At 38.0% G+C, this 18,760-nt stretch overlaps 3 protein-coding genes and 1 non-coding gene across 6 annotated transcripts; 2 read left to right on the forward strand and 2 right to left on the reverse strand.

Annotated features, from left to right (window-relative positions):
* On the forward strand, window positions 1–3,833 carry LOC103961544 (protein phosphatase 2C 16-like). The gene is given in 6 exon segments (XM_009374112.3): window positions 1–1,151; window positions 1,154–1,737; window positions 2,079–2,297; window positions 2,299–2,439; window positions 2,555–2,660; window positions 3,157–3,833. Coding segments are annotated over 6 exon segments (1,632 nt in total). The 5' UTR covers window positions 1–904; the 3' UTR covers window positions 3,492–3,833.
* Window positions 3,834–5,876: 2,043 nt separating this feature from the next.
* Window positions 5,877–9,615, reverse strand: LOC103932775 (DNA-directed RNA polymerase I subunit RPA49). The gene is made up of 4 exons (XM_009342418.3): window positions 9,041–9,615; window positions 8,396–8,545; window positions 6,548–6,862; window positions 5,877–6,447 (listed from the first exon to the last, which is right to left on the reverse strand). Exons 1-4 carry the CDS (start codon window positions 9,464–9,466, stop codon window positions 6,022–6,024), a joined length of 1,317 nt encoding a protein of 438 aa, XP_009340693.2. The 5' UTR covers window positions 9,467–9,615; the 3' UTR covers window positions 5,877–6,021.
* A 3,633-nt stretch (window positions 9,616–13,248) lies between these two features.
* TRNAL-AAG lies at window positions 13,249–13,329 on the reverse strand. The gene has a single exon. It is a non-coding gene; the product is annotated as a tRNA-Leu (tRNA).
* A 594-nt stretch (window positions 13,330–13,923) lies between these two features.
* LOC103961542 (60S ribosomal protein L18a-like protein) lies at window positions 13,924–18,034 on the forward strand. 3 transcript variants are annotated; one of them, XM_048587262.1, is made up of 5 exons: window positions 13,924–14,183; window positions 15,809–15,892; window positions 16,494–16,620; window positions 16,707–16,824; window positions 17,499–18,034. In XM_048587262.1, the coding sequence occupies exons 2-5, from the start codon at window positions 15,883–15,885 to the stop codon at window positions 17,565–17,567; spliced, it is 324 nt and encodes a 107-aa protein (XP_048443219.1). In that variant the 5' UTR covers window positions 13,924–14,183; window positions 15,809–15,882; the 3' UTR covers window positions 17,568–18,034. The 3 variants fall into 3 exon arrangements, with proteins under 3 accessions (XP_048443219.1, XP_048443218.1, XP_048443220.1); XM_048587261.1 differs by having other exon boundaries at window positions 13,925–14,183; window positions 15,834–15,892; XM_048587263.1 differs by lacking the exon at window positions 13,924–14,183 and adding an exon at window positions 14,256–14,794 and having other exon boundaries at window positions 15,834–15,892.
* The last annotated feature ends 726 nt before the right edge of the window (window positions 18,035–18,760 follow it).

The following is an 18,760-nucleotide window of genomic DNA, read 5'->3' on the forward strand; positions in this document are numbered from 1 at the left end:
GCGTTGGTAAAAAGCAAAAAGCATTTTCCACAACGGAATTGGATCTCTCCGAGTCAGCCCTCCGATGCCCCAAGAACCAGAGAGAAAGAACAAATTTAGCTGAGGGAAAGAACACGGTTCTTCAATCCTCAGTCACTGACCATCTTTCTCTGAATTATTTGAAGCCTCATCAGCTTCAGCTGGTAAGAACCCAGTATTTTTTTTTTTTCGATTTTTTGTTAATTTTGGTTAGGAACCGATTAAGATCATGTATTATTAGCAAACCCAGATAATGTTTTGTCTCTGTAGAATCTGTTGTGATGGTTCTTGATGATTTGGGGTTGCCTGTGTGTCCTGGAAGAAGGAGGAGGAGGAGGAGAAGAAGAAATGTAAAGCAGACAACCTCAAAAATTTTAGATAAGGCTGAGCTGTCTGAGATCCAGGAATGCCCAAGTTACGTGTAAAAAAAGGTTTCACCTTTGTCTGGTTTTCATGTGATCTTGTTGTGTTAGTTTTCTTTTTCCTAGGTTGTTTCTCATGAACCCTTTTGCTTTCTCTTGTTGGATTTATAGAAAAAGGTGAGATTGCAGTGGTTTTCATGTGCTTATGTGTATATCTAAAGGTTGGTGGTTAGGATAGGGTTTTGGTTTTATGTGGCTGATTTTGTGCCAGAAGGAAGAGTTTGGTGAGCTAAGAACCCTATATAAGAACTCGATTCACCAGTTAAATCATAAAGTTTTAGTCACTTGGAGAGGTTATAGATCCATTGTTTCCCACGAGATCTGATTACCCCATTGTATTCTGCTCATTTGAGAGAATTGGTGGGTGGATCAGTAGTATAATTTGCGGAAGTGGGGATATTGACCGAATTAAGAACTTACCTCCGGATCGTTGCTAGAAATTTACCCCGGTTGATTGAAGGTAAATGTCAAATGTTACAAAGATAAGGAGATTGATGGAAGACATGTCTCCAGCAGTTGCAGTGACTCTTAGTTTAGGTAATGCTATATGTGATAGTGCCGGAATTGGAGCCAATGTGGAGTTCACATGGCTAAAGCTTGTAACAGACTCGGGAAACTTGTCTTCAGATTCCTCTAAGGTGGTTCCTTTAGAGTCAGTCGCTTGCAGTAAAGGAAGTTCCGATGATATTGAAAGCAAAGTTAGTGTGGTTCCGTGCCATCACGAGACGATGATGGTGGAAACACTTCTGTTGCTAATAATGTCATGGTTCAAGAAAGTGAGGAAGTGCAAATCTTAGCCTCTAGATATGATACTAATGGAATTGTTAGTGAGGAATTGCTGAAGTTAGAGATGGGGTCTGCGATAAGCTTGCCAGATGATGTGGAGATTGGAAAAATTAGTGAAGGGAAGATTGTTGCAAAAGCTATTGTCTTTGTAGAATCGGCTGTTGGGAAAATGGCTTCTGGGGTTGTTGCAGCAGTAAGCCCTGCTTCTGAGTTATCAGATAAATCTGAATTATCAACCTCTATGGTACTTATCCATGCAAATAGTGAGAAGATTGTCGGTAAAGCAGGCAACCGGAGTGTTTTTGAGCTCAATTGTATTCCCCTCTGGGGTTCTGTATCAATTTGTGGAAGACGACCAGAAATGGAAGATGCATTTGCTGCTGTTCCTTGTTGTATCAATATTCCAATCAAAATGCTTGTCGGTAATCAAGTGTATAATGGAATGAGCCAAAGTTTGAGCCACCTAACCAGTCACTTTTTTGGCATTTATGATGGCCACGGCGGCCCTCAGGTACATGCCTTCTCTGTATATTTATTTAATTCATTCAAGTTAAGGTATATTCTGATGCAACGTAGCTGTTTTAGGAAATATTTTATTCTGATTTTATATTGTACCATTGAACAATTTCACATTGTTATTGTGCTGAAATATTGGTAATTAACAAACTGTAACTGTAAGCTAAATTAAATAGCATTGTGGTGGCACCACATGATTCTTTACGTCTATTTGTTTGATCTTTTTCCAGTGTTCAGATTAGTTCATGAATGTTTTCTTGCATATCCTCAACAGAGTACAAGAATATGGCTTGTTTCCTCGGTGGAAAATGATTTGAGCTCTGTCTCCTCATGCAGGTTGCTAACTTTTGTAGTGAGCGGCTCCATTTGGCTTTGGCCGAAGAGCTTGGAGTCATTAAGGACGACTCTGGTGATGGGATTACGGAAGAAACTCAGCAGTTGCATTGGGAGAAAGCATTCACTAATTGTTTTCAAAGGGTTGATGATGAGATTGGAGGAAAAGTAAGCAGAGGCATCATTGAAAGCAATGCAGATGCTTCTGAAGTTAGTTTTGAGTCCTATTGCCCCGGAAACTGTTGGGTCTACAGCTGTGGTTGCATTAGTTTCGTCATCCCATATTATAGTTGCAAATTGTGGTGATTCAAGAGCAGTTCTATGTCGTGGCAAACGAGCGATACCATTATCAGTCGATCATAAAGTAAGCATGTGTTTATGGTGTACACAATTACATGTTTAGTACTGAAACTTTCTCTCTTTGTAGAAACCAATCTCCTATTATTTTTATACATTTTCATTTTCATTATCGTTCCCAGCCAAACAGAGAAGACGAATATGAAAGGATTGAGGCATCTGGTGGCAAGGTAATACAGTGGAATGGGCACCGTGTTTTTGGAGTTCTTGCAATGTCAAGGTCCATTGGTACGTCTATACTTACCTTGATACTGTTGACTTTTCTCATATTTGTCCACTCGAAAAGATAAAATATAAAGTTCTTTCACGTTTCCACTCTTTTAATTACTTCTGTTATGAGATTTGTTGAGGAGGCTTGTGTTAGTTGTCTGCTAACAGAACGCAGCAGTGAGGGGCAACCTGCCCATACGACTAACCATGAACATTTCCTCCCACTAGCTCAAGAGCTTTTAATGCGCATTTAGCGAGCAGTTCGAGTGTTTGGCTATGAGAGCATGACAAAGCAGTTTGACCACTTTTTCCTTGCGCCCCCATCCTTGGAAACAAGTGACTCTTAAAATAATGTAACAATTTACCATGAGTGTTCGCAGTATGTATGAACATTCAGTTGCTTGTCTAGTCTTGTCAGAACAAATGGATTACAGTTTTTTATTAGCATTTCCCATCTATATGTTAAACTCAATAAGGAGCTTAACATCGTTTTCCTCTTCTTATCGATCTACAGGGGATAGATATTTGAAACCGTGGATAATTCCAGAACCAGAAGTCATGGTTGTCCCTCGAGCTAGAGATGACGAATGCCTTATTTTAGCTAGTGATGGTCTATGGGATGTTATGACGAATGAGGAAGCTTGTGAAGTGGCTCGAAAACGCATTCTGCTATGGCACAAAAAGAACGGGGCTACACCTCTTGCGGAAAGGGGAACAGGAGTTGATCCTGCAGCTGGGGTAGCTGCTGCCTACCTTTCAACCCTTGCCCTCCAGAAGGGAAGCAAGGACAACATCTCTGTGGTTGTGGTGGACTTGAAAGCTCAAAGGAAGTTCAAGAGCAAATCCTAAAATTTGGAGGGGAACTATTCACCTGCATCGGATGGTTTTGGCTGTCTCCTTACTATCTGAAAAGTATTTAAAGAGCGTGGTTCGTTCATTTTCTCGTCGGCTCAATGTGTCTACAAGCATAAAAATCTGTGTTTACTATGTACTGTAGAAACTGTAATGCAATGCCATGTGTTTTTTCTTGTTTGTGCCGGAGTTCTAGATACCGATTGTATGAAAATGAGGTTACTTCGGCTTTAGATGGAGAGCCACTCGTAACTCGTTTGTATTTTGTGTACGGTTTCGGATTTCTCTGTTCTGTGGCCTCTGCCCTTTCTTTTAGGGTAATCCAATTTTGGACCTATATTTTTTTGTTATAACAAATTATGGATCTATACAACAACAATAACAAAGTTTTTTTCCCACAACGTGGGATCGGCTGTATGAATTCTAGAACGTCATTGCGCTCGATTCTGTGCCATATCTTCTGTTAGATCCAAGTACTCTAAGTCTTTTCTTAGAGTCTCTTTTAAAGTCTTCCTAGGTCTTCTCTACCCCTTTCGGCCCTGAACCCTGTCCCGTAATCGTATCTTCTAATTGGAGTGACAGTAGGCCTTCGTTTTACAAGTCTAAACCACTGTAATCGATTTTCTCTCATCTTTTCTTCAATTTCGGCTACTCCTGCTTTACCTCAGATATCCTCATTCCTTTCTCGTGTGTCCACACATCCAACAAAGCATTCTCATCTTCGCTACATCCATTTTATGTAAGTGCTGATGCTTCACCGCCCAACATTCCATGCCATAAAGTATTGTTGTCCTTATTGATGTCCCATAAAAATTTCCCTTAAGCTTTAGTGGCATACAATGGTCATATAACACGCCTGATGCACTCTTCCACTTCATCTATCCAGCTTATATTCTATAATTGAGGTTTCCATCCAACTCTTTGTTCTTTTGCAAGATAGATCCTAGGTAACGAAAGCGGTCACTCTTTGGTACTTCCTAATCTCCAATCCTTACGCCTAACTCATTTGAGTATCTCCGTTCACACTGAACTTGCACTCCATATACTTTGTCTTTGATCGACTTAGGCGAAGACCTTTAGATTCCAACACTTCTCTCCAAAGGTTAAATTTCGCATTTACTCCTTCCTAAGTTTCATATATCAACACTATATCGTCTGTGAAAAGCATACACCAAAGAATATCATCTTAAATACGTCTCGTTAACTCATCCATTACCAATGCAAAAAGGTAAGGACTTAAAGATGAGCCTTGATGTAACCCTACAATTATGGGGAAGCTTTCGGCTTGTCCTTCATGCGTTCTTACGGCAATTCTTACTCTATCATACATATCCTTTATAGCTTAGATATATGCTACTCGTACTCTTCTCTTTTCTAAAATCATTCAATGAATGTCTCTTGGGACCCTATCATACGCTTTTTCCAAATCTATAAAGACCATGTGCAAATCCTTTTTTCGCATCTCTATACATTTCCATCGATCTTCGTAAGAGATAGATTGTCTCCATGGACCTATCTTAATTTTAAATTATTAACTCTCCCTCGTCACTTAGGCTCCATTTGGTGGGCTACCTGAGATAAGCAGTGATCAATTAAAATGGACTTGAGTGAGACAGACAGGACTAACCTGAATGAGTTATGAATCCACAATGAAGTGAGTTGTCTTACTAGTCTATGCCAATCCAATCATTTGACTCCTGGTTACATCAAAGACAATATGCATTAGTCCCTAGAATTTGGTCATTAGAGCTCTGGTCTTTGAAATAAAAGTTTAATAGTTTTTGAATTTTTTTTTTTTTAACAAATGATATTATCTCCAATAAAGAGGTGGGAGAGTGAGCTAAGTCTCACAATGAGCTAGCAATAATGTGATTCAAATTCACCTTAACCAAAAATCAAACCTAAGACATCTCACTTACAAGTAAAAAAAAAAAAAAATACCACTATTATTAGTTTATGAATTTGTCACAACATGGAGTTCCCTTTGAGTACAACCGTCACAAATTGGATACAAAATAAAGGTTTTAAAGTGACAAGAAATGGACGGAAACCAAAAAGACCATTATTGTACTTTGGATGGAAACCTAAAACACTATGCTGCACATTCTAATACATTCAGGACTCACAAATAATTTGAGATTTTAGTTCAAGACCATTACTCATGAGTAATGGTCTTTTACTTTTGAGTACAACCGTCAGAAATTGGATACAAAATAAAGGGTTCAAAGTGACAAGAAATGGACACAACCAAAAAGACCATTGATGCACATGATAATGGATGGAAACAAAAAAACCATTGCTCCACGTTGTAATAAAACTCTGGATAATACTCTGATAATTTGAGATTTAGTTCAAGACCATTGCTCCATTTAACATCACGCCTAAAGGAGCACACTGCAATAGGATTCAATAATTAATGTCTTGCCATAAAAACAAAAGGCCAAACTTTGTAAAATTGCTGCCAGACAAGCACAGTGAAATCAAAGTGTGCAGTAGAAACGAAAGAACACAGATACAACGAAGAAAATCATCTCTTGCCCTTCTTCCGCCTCCGCTGCTCTTGTGGAAATTTTAGAGGGACAGGAAGGGTCGCGACTGGTTTTCCCTTTTTTTTAGTTAACTTGCAACCCAAGTTCTCGTAATGGTCCTTCACATTTGCTTCACCCATTCTCAGATCCTTTGCTATATCTGTCAACTCTGTCTGGAACTCGTCCACATGAAGAGTGAGCACCAAGACATAACTAATGAGGAGATTCGTCTTCTCTCTTGATAGGGTTTGCCTTCTTGAACCTGCCGCCGGATCAAACATGTTAAGGAACTTGTTGCGTAGATTGCTTGGGATTCTGTGGCCCTTCGCGGAGGAAACACCATCCATGGTATACTGATCTTTGAACTTTATAAGATGTGTAATGTATGTGCATATGCAAGCAAGCTTAAACTTCTCCTCCTCAACCTACAAGCATAGAAAACGCGTCAATGAAGATTATTATTCCGTTTTCTCACCATAAAATGAAGTGAGAAAAGAAGGACCAACATAATTTTTGCATTCTTACCCGAATATCCTTCAATTTCTGGATTCTATTGAGCACAAAATTTGGGTAAGCATCCCATTTAACATCATTTCCACCTTGCAGTTTATTATAAATATCTTGGACATCATCCCACTCTCCTGTGATGATGATCTTGTCTAGTGGATAAGCCTCCTGTGGAGTGGTGGCAGATTCATTAAATGGTGGGATATGGCGAGAGCTTTGGGTTTCAGCGCTTTCAAGAGCCTCCTTGTTTACCACAATCTGTTTCATTTTGGCATCCAAATCGTTTAGAGAATCAGGACCATCTGCTTGCTTCAAGGACTGCATTTTCTTACTCTGCAATATCATAGAAAATTCAATTAACATGCTATGCTTTTGAAAAAGATACTATATTCAACTTGATAATAGTGTTGGAAATTCCCAGACAGTCTCAGTTGCAACTTGCAACTTGCAAGTATCTCAAACCATACATAGCCCAAGCTACTACCTATACCATGTCCTTTGCTGAACTTAAGCATCAACATTTTCTACTTTTGATAAAAGGAATGAATTAAATGAATGAGAGAGGCACACCCTCGCCGACATTATAGCCACCCAATGGTTGTTTCTAGTCATTATATAGAATTCTTTTTCATTCCTCTTCAACCCTTGATCTTTTATATATAAACCTCAATACTGGCTAGTGGCCTTTAACATCGCAAGGAAGCTATCCCTTATTGAAATATAAAAAAAATCACAAAGCAGTGAAAACACTCAGTAATGTGGGAACTTAACACAAATAAAAACATTGCTCATACATACGCAGCAAAAACCGTAGTTATTCTAATATTTCATATGTTTTCTCAAACAGTAGTTATTTAAATAGTTCATGTTAATTGATTTATAGCAGTAATGAGTTAATGAGTCATACAATGAAGCTTTGGGAGAGAGTACTTGAGCAGAAACTAGACAAGAGAAATGGATCTTTGTCCATGCCAGGGTGCTCGACTATGGAGGCAACGATGGAACGATATAGAGATATGCAAAAGGATGTGCACATGATTTTTATAGATTGAAAGATCTCAACCATAGAATATAAGTTGGATGGATGAAGTGGAAGAGTGCATTGGGTGTGTTGTGCGACCGTCGTATGCCACTAAATCTCACGAGAAAGAACAGGATTAAGAACGAGGACCTGAGGTAAAGTAGGAGTGGCCGCAATTGAAGATAAGATGATAAAAAATCGGTTAAGGTGGTTTGGAAATGTGAAATGAAGACCTACACATGCACTGATTAGAAAATGCAATTGTAAGATAGAGGTTCAAGGGAAAAGGAAAGGAATAGAAGAATACCTAGGAAGATTTGGAAAGAGATTTTAAGAAAAGTCATGGAGTACTTGGAGCTAAAGACTTGGCACAAAACCGAGTACAGTAGCGTTCTAGGATCCATACAGCCGACCCCACTTAGTGAGACAAGGCTTTTTTATTGTTGTTCTATATTTTTTTCAAAACAAGCAGATTGGTTACCGCATAATGCATTAACTTTTGAAAACAACTTTTTTGAAGAATAAAGCCGAAATGAATTTGATGAACTATTAGAATCATTAAGCGACTTACATGTTAGTTATATACATGTGCACAAATTCTAATGTATTCTTACAAGATTCAAGGACAAGTTCTAATGTTTTCTTACTATATTCAAGGATTCCACCACACATCCACAAACACACACACCGCACACCCCACACCCCACACTTCCCTTTTACCTGCCTAAATTTCAAATTTTAACAGACGCTCAGACAAGACATATGACTGCAGAAAATGTTAGTGATGATGCCTTACATAAAAGCTCAAAAATAAATAAATAAACGAATAACGAATAGGGTCTTACCTCCCTAATAGACTTCTTTGTTCCATATAGATTATGTAGCTGCATCTGCTTCTCTGCCTTCTCTTGTGCAGTAAGTTCTCCCATTGCTGAACTTGCAGGTTCCTTATCAGAGTAGTTATACCCTCTAACTTTTGGTTCTAATCTAAATATCTGAAAATTCACATCCCAAGTAAGCTTATCAGCATTCCTTGGAAAGCAGAAGCAATGATAAATATACGCACATGCGCTCACCTTATTCCATTGGACCAGAGAGTAAATATGAGATTTCATATAAACATATATAACAAGTATGAACTGTACCCGAGATTTCAAATCAACTCTTTTCAATTTTGATAACCACAGTTTAAATTTAAAAGAGCATCCAGTATAAAATCCAATAAGCATGCATGTTCTACTCAAAACAATAATAAAGTCAGCAACTTACTTCACCAAATCCAACCCACAGCAAAAACAAAAGCAACACCGGAGAAACAAACACAATACAAATGTAAACTTCCTGCCAATGCTTTTAAAGCAATACATCAATACACCAACACATCACCCAAATCAAACAAATGAAACGAAAACAAGGACGAAACAAACTATTAAAATTGACTAGCCGCCGGAAATAAACCCCACAAAAACGAACAGTCCCAAAGCAATTACCTTGTTAGAAACAATGGGCGTAATCTTCAAAGTCTGGGTGGCCTTATCTAGAACACCAAGTGCATAATTGCAGTACTGGTCACTGGTGGCCGCACCAGTATAGCTAGTTCCAACAAAATCGACATTGGTCCCATCCGGGTGCACCACAAGCTCCACTCGTTTGGTTCGGTTGGCGTTCCGAAAGAGTCCGATTTTGGTCGAATTAGGGTCTGGGTTCTTGGTGGGATCGAACCCAGATGAGAAATGGGCCACTATAGGTGGGGTTTTTTCTGGGTGTTCCGGGAAAACTTGGACGGCGGCTTGGAATGTTGGAATGGTTGGGACGGCGGTTTTCTTCGTCTTCCTCTTCTTGTGTTTGTGCTTTGGTGTCGATGGGTCTTGGTTTTGGGTCAATTGAGACTTGGTGTCTTCTGCGTCGGATTCCATCGGTTCAGATAGGGGGAGCTCCGTTAGTTTTGGAGGTGGCTGCTGGGTGGCTGAGGTTAAATGCAGACTTGGACACTGTTCTGAGACGGAAGAGTTGGGGGGAGGGCAAGTCGTGGGTTGGACAGTTTTACGGGTTTATAAGAGAGGGTTTGGGTAATTTTTTTGAGTAATTAGTTACTTCCTCAATTTTAGTTCACGGAACAAACTCATATTTCATATATTAACATATGATATTAGAAAAGCCAATATATTAACATATGATGTTACAAAAACCATCTACTTAAACTATACACAGCATTTTTGCTCACCACTATAACTATGGTGTATGTTTACAATACACCTAATTATTTGTCATGTGTTATTTTACCCAACTCTAGTTAATTTTTACATTAAATGTTACTTTTTTCAATTTTGAAAAAAAATTAACTAAGATTAAATGAAATGACACGTGATAGCTTATTGGATTTTGATGTATGATAAGCATACGCCAGAGTATAAGACAGTGAACAAAAATGCTCCTTAAACAAAATTACAAACCAAATAATATCTCGCTTAATAGTTGGACTCCTTCACACAGATGCAATGTCAGATCTAGCAATAACCCATCGTTGTACCAACCGGCCATTTGAAAATCAGATCTGACAAACCACCGCAATTCGCCATGGCAAGCCAGGCTAAGTATGAGATTTCACCAAACTCGCAGCTCACCCTCCTCCTTCTCTCAATAGACTTGTCTTCTCCCTCAAATGGTAAATATGATGAAAGAATGGACAAATCCGTTAAGAGAAAAAGCAGAGCGAGCCACGACTTTAGTCAAATCTCACACCTACCCTTGTTCACCATGGCGGAGTGCGGTGGTTTGTCAAATTTGATTTTCAGATGGCCGGTGACGGGTTATTGCTATATTTGAGATATCATCTGTTTGAAGTTCTCACCCACCTGCAAAAATTTCAACGAATTCCGAAATTTGTTTAATTTTCTGGCTTGCAGATTGAAATACTACGTAAATAAAAAAAATCTAAAACTATATCTTCATCACCTACAGGCCCGCAGGCACCCCCTTCCCCATCGTCATTGCACCTCTCTCTCTCTCTCATTGTGGGGCTCGTGACGTTCAAATAGGTAGATAACGAAGAAACTAATAGAATTTGAAACAGATGTATGGCACAAGTTAGCAAACACGTCAACACAAATGTGGAACCATTGTTACCATGTTATCACTTAAAGACTAACTTAACAAATTTTCTAACAATTGTATGACATTGAAATGAAATAATAACTAAATATATGGTATTGAAATATTTAAAGATGTATGATGTTGTAAATGTACCAAAACTTGAGGGAAAATATGCAATTTATTCAAATTTTTAGAGTTGACTTTTAGACAATGATGATAAAAAGAATGAACATTTTTAATTATAACGTTTGTATGGTGAAATAATGACACGTCATTATATAAGGATAAATTATTGTTTACATCATATCATTTTATGGTAATATAATGGTTCATTTAGTTGGCTTACGGGGGAGAAAAGGAGTTTGGAGTTAACTGACATGTTTACTTAATATTGTGATGCAAAAGAAAATATAATAGTATTTTTATTATTAACACGTCTTGGACAACAAGGTAAGAGATTATCAGAGGCGCAACCTGCATTGATGGCTCATCCAATTTAGCAAAAGCAAACATACACAAAACTATCATCTTGCACTTATTCTTTATAAAACTGTACGAGATAAAATATACATAGAAAGCTTTAGACAATGAACGAGGATCCTTTCTGAATCCTCTTTGCGAAGATTTCGAAAATCTTCAAATTGTGTCTGTTCATCGTACATTATGTGGTCAGAAATCATTTTAAATACTTTTATTTAAAATTAAATATAAATAGTACTTAACAAAAACTGGCCCACAATATATGATAAACAGACATAATTTAAAAATCTCTAGGATCCTCACAAAGATTCATAAACAATAATAGCTTGTATAAATATTCTTGGGTAAATTACATAAAACTACCTCAACTATTGGGTCAGTCACAGTTTCATACCTCATCTTTAAAAAATTTCAATGTCATACCTTATCTACGAATTTTTTACAATTTCATACCTTCTGTCAATTATTTGTCAATTTTTCTATTAACAGTGACGTGGCTTGAGACGGGCCCACACTCTATTAAAAATTAAAAAAATATTTAAAAAAAAATGATTTAAATTTTTTTTTTTTTGCATAGGGTACCCACCGCTTATCCCCTCGCCCTTTCTTCCTCCTTCCGTCTTCCCCAAACCCAAACCTAGATACCACCCACTCCTTCTTCTCCGCTCCCATCCTTCACCACTCCACCGCCGCCCTTTCTTCCTCCATTTCCACGCCTACAACCCATCCAAATAGTCCCTTAAACCCACCACTCCACCGCCACCCTCTCTTCCTCCATTTCCACGCCTACAACCATCCAAATAGTCCCAATCCACCCAAACAGTCCCTTAACTCCATCACTCAGACTGATTCGCAAACTTCTCCACCTTCTCATCCATCAAATTCAACCCCACCATCGCCTCCCCCAACCTGCAGCTCACCTTTGCCAGCACATCCGAGTCCCAATAGTGCGTTACTGCCTGCACAATTCATTGCTCCCACCTTCCTATCTCAATTCATTCCCCAATTAATTTCTCTTCTTTTTTTTTTTTTTGATTTTTGATTTTAAATTTTCCAAATTTTGATTCGATTTTGTGTACAATCCGATTCAGATCGGACTCGGATCAGACTTAGAGAAAAAAATGGCAGCATCTCAACAGCTCCAGGACCTGTAATTGCAACCGGGGAACAAGACCTACATGGATTGCTCCCAAAAGAACTCGTAATGGGCTTTGGTTTCGTACGACGTCTTCATGTGCTTAGAGTGCTCCAGCAATGAGCAGCTCAACGCTTTCCTCGCCAGCTATGGCGTTCCTAATGAGGGACCCATCCGTCGTGAAGGAGGCCCTAGGGTTTAGGAAAAAGAAGCCGCATTTGGCCCAAGGTGGCGACGATGGAAGCGGCAAGGGAGCTGGTTATGGGAATAATGGAGGGGTAGGATAGTTGGGACGACAACGATTTCAGATCGTCGAACGATATGAGGAAGGAGGGAGGGAGTCGAGCGATGGCGTGGTGCGGGTGAGGTGCGTGAGTGGCAGTTGAAGGTGGTCAGCAAAGCTGGAGAAGCAGCGGGGGAGGTCAAATGGAGAATGGCGGTAGTGATTGGCTCAGAAAAGACAGGATGGGTGGGATCTGGTTAGTTTTGGGTTTGGGGAAGAGGGGGGCGGGGAAGAAAGGGTGGGGGGGTGGGTTCCATGCAAAAAAAAAAAAAAAATTCTTTTTTTAGTTTTTTAATATTTTATTAATTTTTTAATACGAAGTAGGTTCATTCTCAAGTCACATCACTATTTAACGGAAGAAATGACAGAAAACTGACGGAAGTTATATTTAACGAAAGAAATGACAGAAAACTGACGGAAGTTATAAAATTGTAAAAAAATTCGTCGAGGTATAAAACTGTGACCGACCCAATAATTGAAATAATTTTATATAATTTATCTAATTTTCTTGGTAAAGTGGTAAAGTTCAAAGCCAATATGAAATGATAATTCTAAACCTAAGAAATTAGATTACCGTAATGATTACAAACTTTAGGGTCAATATAAAGTAAAGAATTATTTGTTGATTTGACAAAAGTAAACGAGAAAACATGAATAAATAAAAATAAATTTGTAAACGAGAAAACATGAATAAATAAAAATAAATTTGTTGACAGTGGGATTTGAACCCACGCCCTTTCGGACCAGAACCTTAATCTGGCGCCTTAGACCAACTCGGCCATATCAACTATGCTATCCTTCATTTCTTTTCCGTTAATATGATACTATACCGATAATAACTCGACATGCTGTTCACCAGCTCACCTCTGATAAATCGAAGAGAAAATTGTAGAAATGATCATTTAACTTTAACTCAATTTATTTAATATTTTCCAAATTGATATAGAAAATAGGGTTAAAATTATGGTTATTTTCGTCAACTTCATCAGAATTCCGTCAAAAAGACTTATGTTGGAATGACCATTGCTACAATTGAATTAAAGTTGAGAAATCATTGCTCTAATTAGATCAAAGTTGATGGAGAATGTCTCTAATTAGGTTAAAATTGAGGGACCATTGCTACAATTTTTCTCATTTCGATTTTCATTCTTACCTCTTGATTCAATCTCACGTGTGTGGTACGTGACTCATTCTGACAAAAGTCTAATGAAGTTGACGAAAAAAATGATAGATACATGTTTTGATAAGTTAAAATATCAAAGTGAAAAAATTTTAATTGAAAGACATTTGTTCCAATTAAATTAAAGTTGAGACCAATGCAATTTCCTCTAAATCAAATAATAAAATTCCTTATCTTTTATTTTCTTTGCTTAAAAAATTGTAAAAACGTAAAGAAACAGGGAGTTGATGTGAGGCTTTCTTTCTCTATCTTCCTGTTGATTTCTTCGTTAATGGAGAAACGTCCTCACCTTTGAAAAGAGAGAGAGAGAGAGAGAGAGAGAGAGAGCAATTAAGGCAAATTCTTGTAAGAAAAAAAAACCCATTTATCCATTTCATCAGCCGCTGCTTTTGCAAAACCCATTTATTCTCCACGGAAGCTGCTTTCTGCTGATTTCAGCTCTCCGTTACTGTTTCTTCAGAGGTAAAGATTTCCTCACTTTCTCTCTCTCTCTCTCTAAAATCCACTGTATTTCTTTGGCTCTTTTTTCTTGGTGAGAATTGGAGTTTTCGAGTTGGGTTGATTTCTATCACTTTATGGTTGGATTGTTTCAGTTTTTTGATAGTCTTGGCAAAAATTTATGTGTTTAGAGTAATTATTCCACCTTAAAATCCTCTGCTCTAACATGGGTTTTGTTGGGTTTTGGAATTCTTGATTGATTTTGGTCTTAATTTTCATAAAACGCCTCACCAAAGTTGCTACCTGTTATTTTGGTTATCATATATTGGGATTTGCAATGCCATTCAAATTATGTTTAGGCCAAATTTTGATTAAGGAAGGATTTTGTGGGGTGGTTGCCCACAAATTATGTTTAGGCCAAAGAATAAAGTTAGAAGAACTGCGGGTTTGCTTTCAATTAGTTTCCTTCTATTGAGTACATACGCCTTGCTAATATACTTGGATTGATTCGAAAGTTATTATCTTTGCTTGGGTTGTTTTATACAACAACAATTCCCCCTACCTTTTGATTGATATTTTCATGTCTTTTACTTGGAGCAAATTAAACGAAGGAAAACGACAACATCTTTCACGAGGTTTGCTAGTTTCCATCTTAAATCACCATTTCTCTGGCACTTCTGGAGAAGACACGATTAAATTCAACTGGCTTTTGAATTTCATTTTGGCATATTGCATGTAGATTCAAACAAAAGTAGAAGAGTTTGCATGAAAAAGTCTATTTGTAAGCATCTACCATATTATTACTAGGGTTCTGTTTGTCCGAAACGTCTTTTACCTCTGGGAAATGCAAATGTCATTAAGAATGTAGGGTTGCATGAATGCTGGTTGGTCAAATGTGACCGGGTTCATATTAGAGTGGCAATATGATGGAAATTTACAAATTCTTTGTTAAGTCGAAGATGGCGATGAATTTACTCCACCACTGCAATATGGCTAGTAGGCCTTGAAATCAAATGATGCAAAATATGTGCAGGATGATAATTTCCCTTCTGTCACTATTATCTAGTTAGTTAGGCATCCAGGGTGATTGTTCTTGATATTATCCTTTTAGAATGCACTACTGAGAATCTGGGAAGGCCATTTATGCGTGTCTTTCATACGGAGGGCATTTTCCTTCCTGGTGAATTTTTTATAGTGTTTTCAGGTTTCGGTATGAACTGGAACCGGTAACACTCTTAGGAGAAAATACTGCATAATTGATAGATGTCTATGGTTTCCGTATCGAGTATTGTGGCCACTCTTGAGTAGTTAAGATTATCTAGTAATGAAATGATATGTTTCACATGAGGTGAATTATCAAACTAGTGCAATCATATGGTGGTCTGGCGAATAAGTCTTTCAAGTCTTGACCTTTTAAATAACTATATTCTTTTTGTGGGACTATCCATTCGCTGGCATATTAGGTTTTGTTCCCTTTTCATATTCATTTGAGTGTCTCATGCAGTTTATATCTTATTAACTTAATTACTTAACCAATGCTGTGCACAGGAAAATGGTTTTTGATTTTATTTTTCTTACTTGCACATCTTCATTCGTCAAGGTTTAACCTATCGTCAGTTGTTTAACAGAATAAATTTTTCGCATAACAGCTTATTTTCTTATATAAAAATACAGTTACTTTCAAGACAGAGAGCAGAACTGAAGGTGACTGTCTTTCAGGCACATGGATCAGAGTATGCAATTTCTTCTGCATTGTATTTTTAATTATTTTTCCATATAAAATGGGAGCCTATGAATGTCTGTAGCAGGAAAATGCGGGGTTGCACAATGCTGCATTATATGCCAAAAAATTATGTTTGCACATGCAATGACCAACCTCATTTATTATTGTTACTGTAATTTCTTATGGTTTTATGATAGGAATTAGTACTTGCTCTTCGTTTTTCATGCGCATGTGGGATGGTACTTAATGATTAGTCTTTGAGGTTCAACATCAGTTGGCAAAGGCTAGATCTTTATTAAATCAATGATCCGGCACATGTTTAGTCTAGTGAGACCTCCATACCTATTGTTAGTCCTTTGTAACTGACAAGTCTGCTTTACACATCACATGCCACTGAGTAAAATTGATTTCTGAAGGACTAGTAAAAGGCCTTAACATCTGGGGCACATTTGAAATCTGTTATGCCAATGCAGAAGTCATTTTCCCACTTTTATCATTGGTGGTTAAGCTTATACAAGCTGTGCGTTTAATTTATTAATTGGCTCCTTTTTGTTAAATTTTATGATAATATGTTATTGGATTACCTTACGAAAGTGGTTGGGTGAGCACAGGGATCTCAACAGATGTAGTGAACCATAGAAATGGTGACTATGCTCCCATCGGTGATCAAGAGGACCCGAAATTGGGAATGTTTGACAAACGCCTTCCTTGCTTTGGCTGTGGAATTGGATGGTTTTCGTGAGTATTCTTGGCTATTCTCTCTCCCTCTACAGTCCACCTCCCACCCCTACACATACACTAATGGATGCACTTTTTTCTATCAGCCTTCTGCTTGGATTTGTATTTCCAGTGATGTGGTACTATGCTGCATTTCTTTACTTTGCGAAGCATTATCAGAAAGACCCAAGGGAACGAATTGGACTTGAAGCATCGGCAGTAGCAGTAAGTTTTATGCTAAAAAATTAAACAGCTCAGTGATCATTTTAGCCTTATTTATATAAGAAATTTAATTCCATTCTCCTCTCTAACCCTATTTATTTTCTTCTTCTCTCAACTATTTCATAAATTTTAACAGGTAAAAACTTTAGAAACGGGTGCGGATAAAATGGGTTAATTCTGATTTTGTTTTGGGAATGGGTTGTAATGAGTAAAAATAACGCTACAAATAGAAACGGGTGCAGGTAAAATGGTTAATTCTGATTTAGTTGTGTATGGATTTCAGTTATCATACCTTGCATTCTTGAACCTCTGTTATTTCTTGCTAATTAAAAGCTTCTGTTACAATGTTTTGGTTAGTTTTGATTTCAGTGTGATAAAGCAGCTCTTTTGGTTATTCACGTCCTCCACCACTTACCACTTTCTAGTCGGAACACTAGGACACATTGGGAGATCTTATGAGAATCCTCCATTTAATAGCGCCACATTCTATGAGAAGCATGCGTTAGGAACCAAACATTTTCTTCTTTTTTGGGTAGTAACCATGTTGTAGTTGTTAACTTTAGGAAAATATTGAATAAAGTATAGATTTGTGTTTGTACATAATTTCAGTTAGTTGTGATGGAGGATTTGTGGACTTTATCATCTTTCATTGATCAGAAATGTTGTGCTTTTTGCAGGCTTTGATATGTACAGTGGCAGTGCTAATAACGATTGCTGTCTTTGTTATCAAGGCTTTGTTTCACTAGCTTATGCAGGCTTCATAGAAAAATCCCTATGTCGGCGATGGTTAGCTCAAGCGTTGTTCCTGTAATCACATCTGACACAAGAAAGGAAAATGTTGGCACCACGGTATGTCTGCCTCCTGATACCTGAAACAGTTTGAGATTTCTCTGTAACAGTGTGCAAAATAGATACTGTGTATATAGCAGAAAATCTGTGTACAGAAAACATTGTAGAAAGGTAGCACGTTTACAAATTACACGCAAATTATCATCTTGCATGCATCGGTGAATCAACTCAAGATCAAATGCTAGAGGATGCAATCAGGTTTGATCCATGTTTAAGAACTAGCTAGTTAGAAGCACACTCTATTCTAGGGGCTTATGAAATATTACAAGGGCAGACGAGACTTGTATATCAGTACATATAGAGAAGGGGCGGTCTGCCTCTTGGTACGCGCTATTACTATGATATCCTTCTGTGTGTTGGAGCATTCTTATACCGTCATTTAGGACGAGATCTGCTACGGAAATGAAGCTTCTTTTGTTCGCCCTATCGTCCGTGTGACGATGGATGGTGGAACATTAGGTTAGGTCAAGATTTCTGTTGATTCTAATGCACTTAGAGGTGTACTCCTCTTTGATAGGGTTTGCACTATATCAGTGGTTTTTCTTTCCAAGTTATTCATACTATTAAATGGTAAAGTAAAATCTCATCAAAGTAGTAGCAACTTCTTTGATGCTTACCTTAACGATTGTTAAAAGGTTAGGGGAGTCCTTTCAGGACTGTCGTTGGTCTTGGGTTCCAAGATCAGCCAATATGGCGGTGGATATTTTGGCGTTGCGAAGTAGTACGCAGGTGTGCAATATCACTTGGGTTAGTAGACCTCCATCTTCGTTGGTTCATGTCCTCAATAAAGATGGCTTACCTTGTTCCCCTTGATCTTTGGTGGTAGGCGTGGGGGTGACACTTGAACCCGGTTCTAGTGTCTTTCTCCTTATCTCCTTCATTGCTTTGTTTTGTTGCTTTGTTGCTTGTTGGCCTCGGTGTAGGCTTTCCTTGTACCTCTCGGCATCTTTCCCTAATTTGTCATTATACCTAACCCCTTTTCCTAAACCACCAACTTCACTTGTGCCCCATTCATACATTTAATATGATTCTTGGTCGATTTAACACCTTTTTCTTTCTTGGATGGGCAAATATCAAGACCACTTTTAAG

This window comes from the organism of the source record quoted next, unplaced genomic scaffold (genome assembly GCF_019419815.1).
Source record: "Pyrus x bretschneideri cultivar Hongxiangsu unplaced genomic scaffold, Pyrus_bretschneideri_v1 Contig26, whole genome shotgun sequence".
Classification (NCBI taxonomy): domain Eukaryota; kingdom Viridiplantae; phylum Streptophyta; class Magnoliopsida; order Rosales; family Rosaceae; genus Pyrus; species Pyrus x bretschneideri.

Coding starts and splice junctions, on each gene's coding strand:
- LOC103961542 (XM_048587262.1), top strand. Junction 16,621..16,706: donor TGTGGAATTGGATGGTTTTC/GTGAGTATTCTT, acceptor TTTTTCTATCAG/CCTTCTGCTTGGATTTGTAT. Junction 16,825..17,498: donor TTGAAGCATCGGCAGTAGCA/GTAAGTTTTATG, acceptor TGCTTTTTGCAG/GCTTTGATATGTACAGTGGC.
- LOC103932775 (XM_009342418.3), bottom strand. CDS start 9,466: ATGGAATCCGACGCAGAAGACACCAAGTCTCAATTGACCCAAAACCAA. Junction 8,546..9,040: donor CGCCCATTGTTTCTAACAAG/GTAATTGCTTTG, acceptor GTGAATTTTCAG/ATATTTAGATTAGAACCAAA. Junction 6,863..8,395: donor CAAAGAAGTCTATTAGGGAG/GTAAGACCCTAT, acceptor ATGATATTGCAG/AGTAAGAAAATGCAGTCCTT.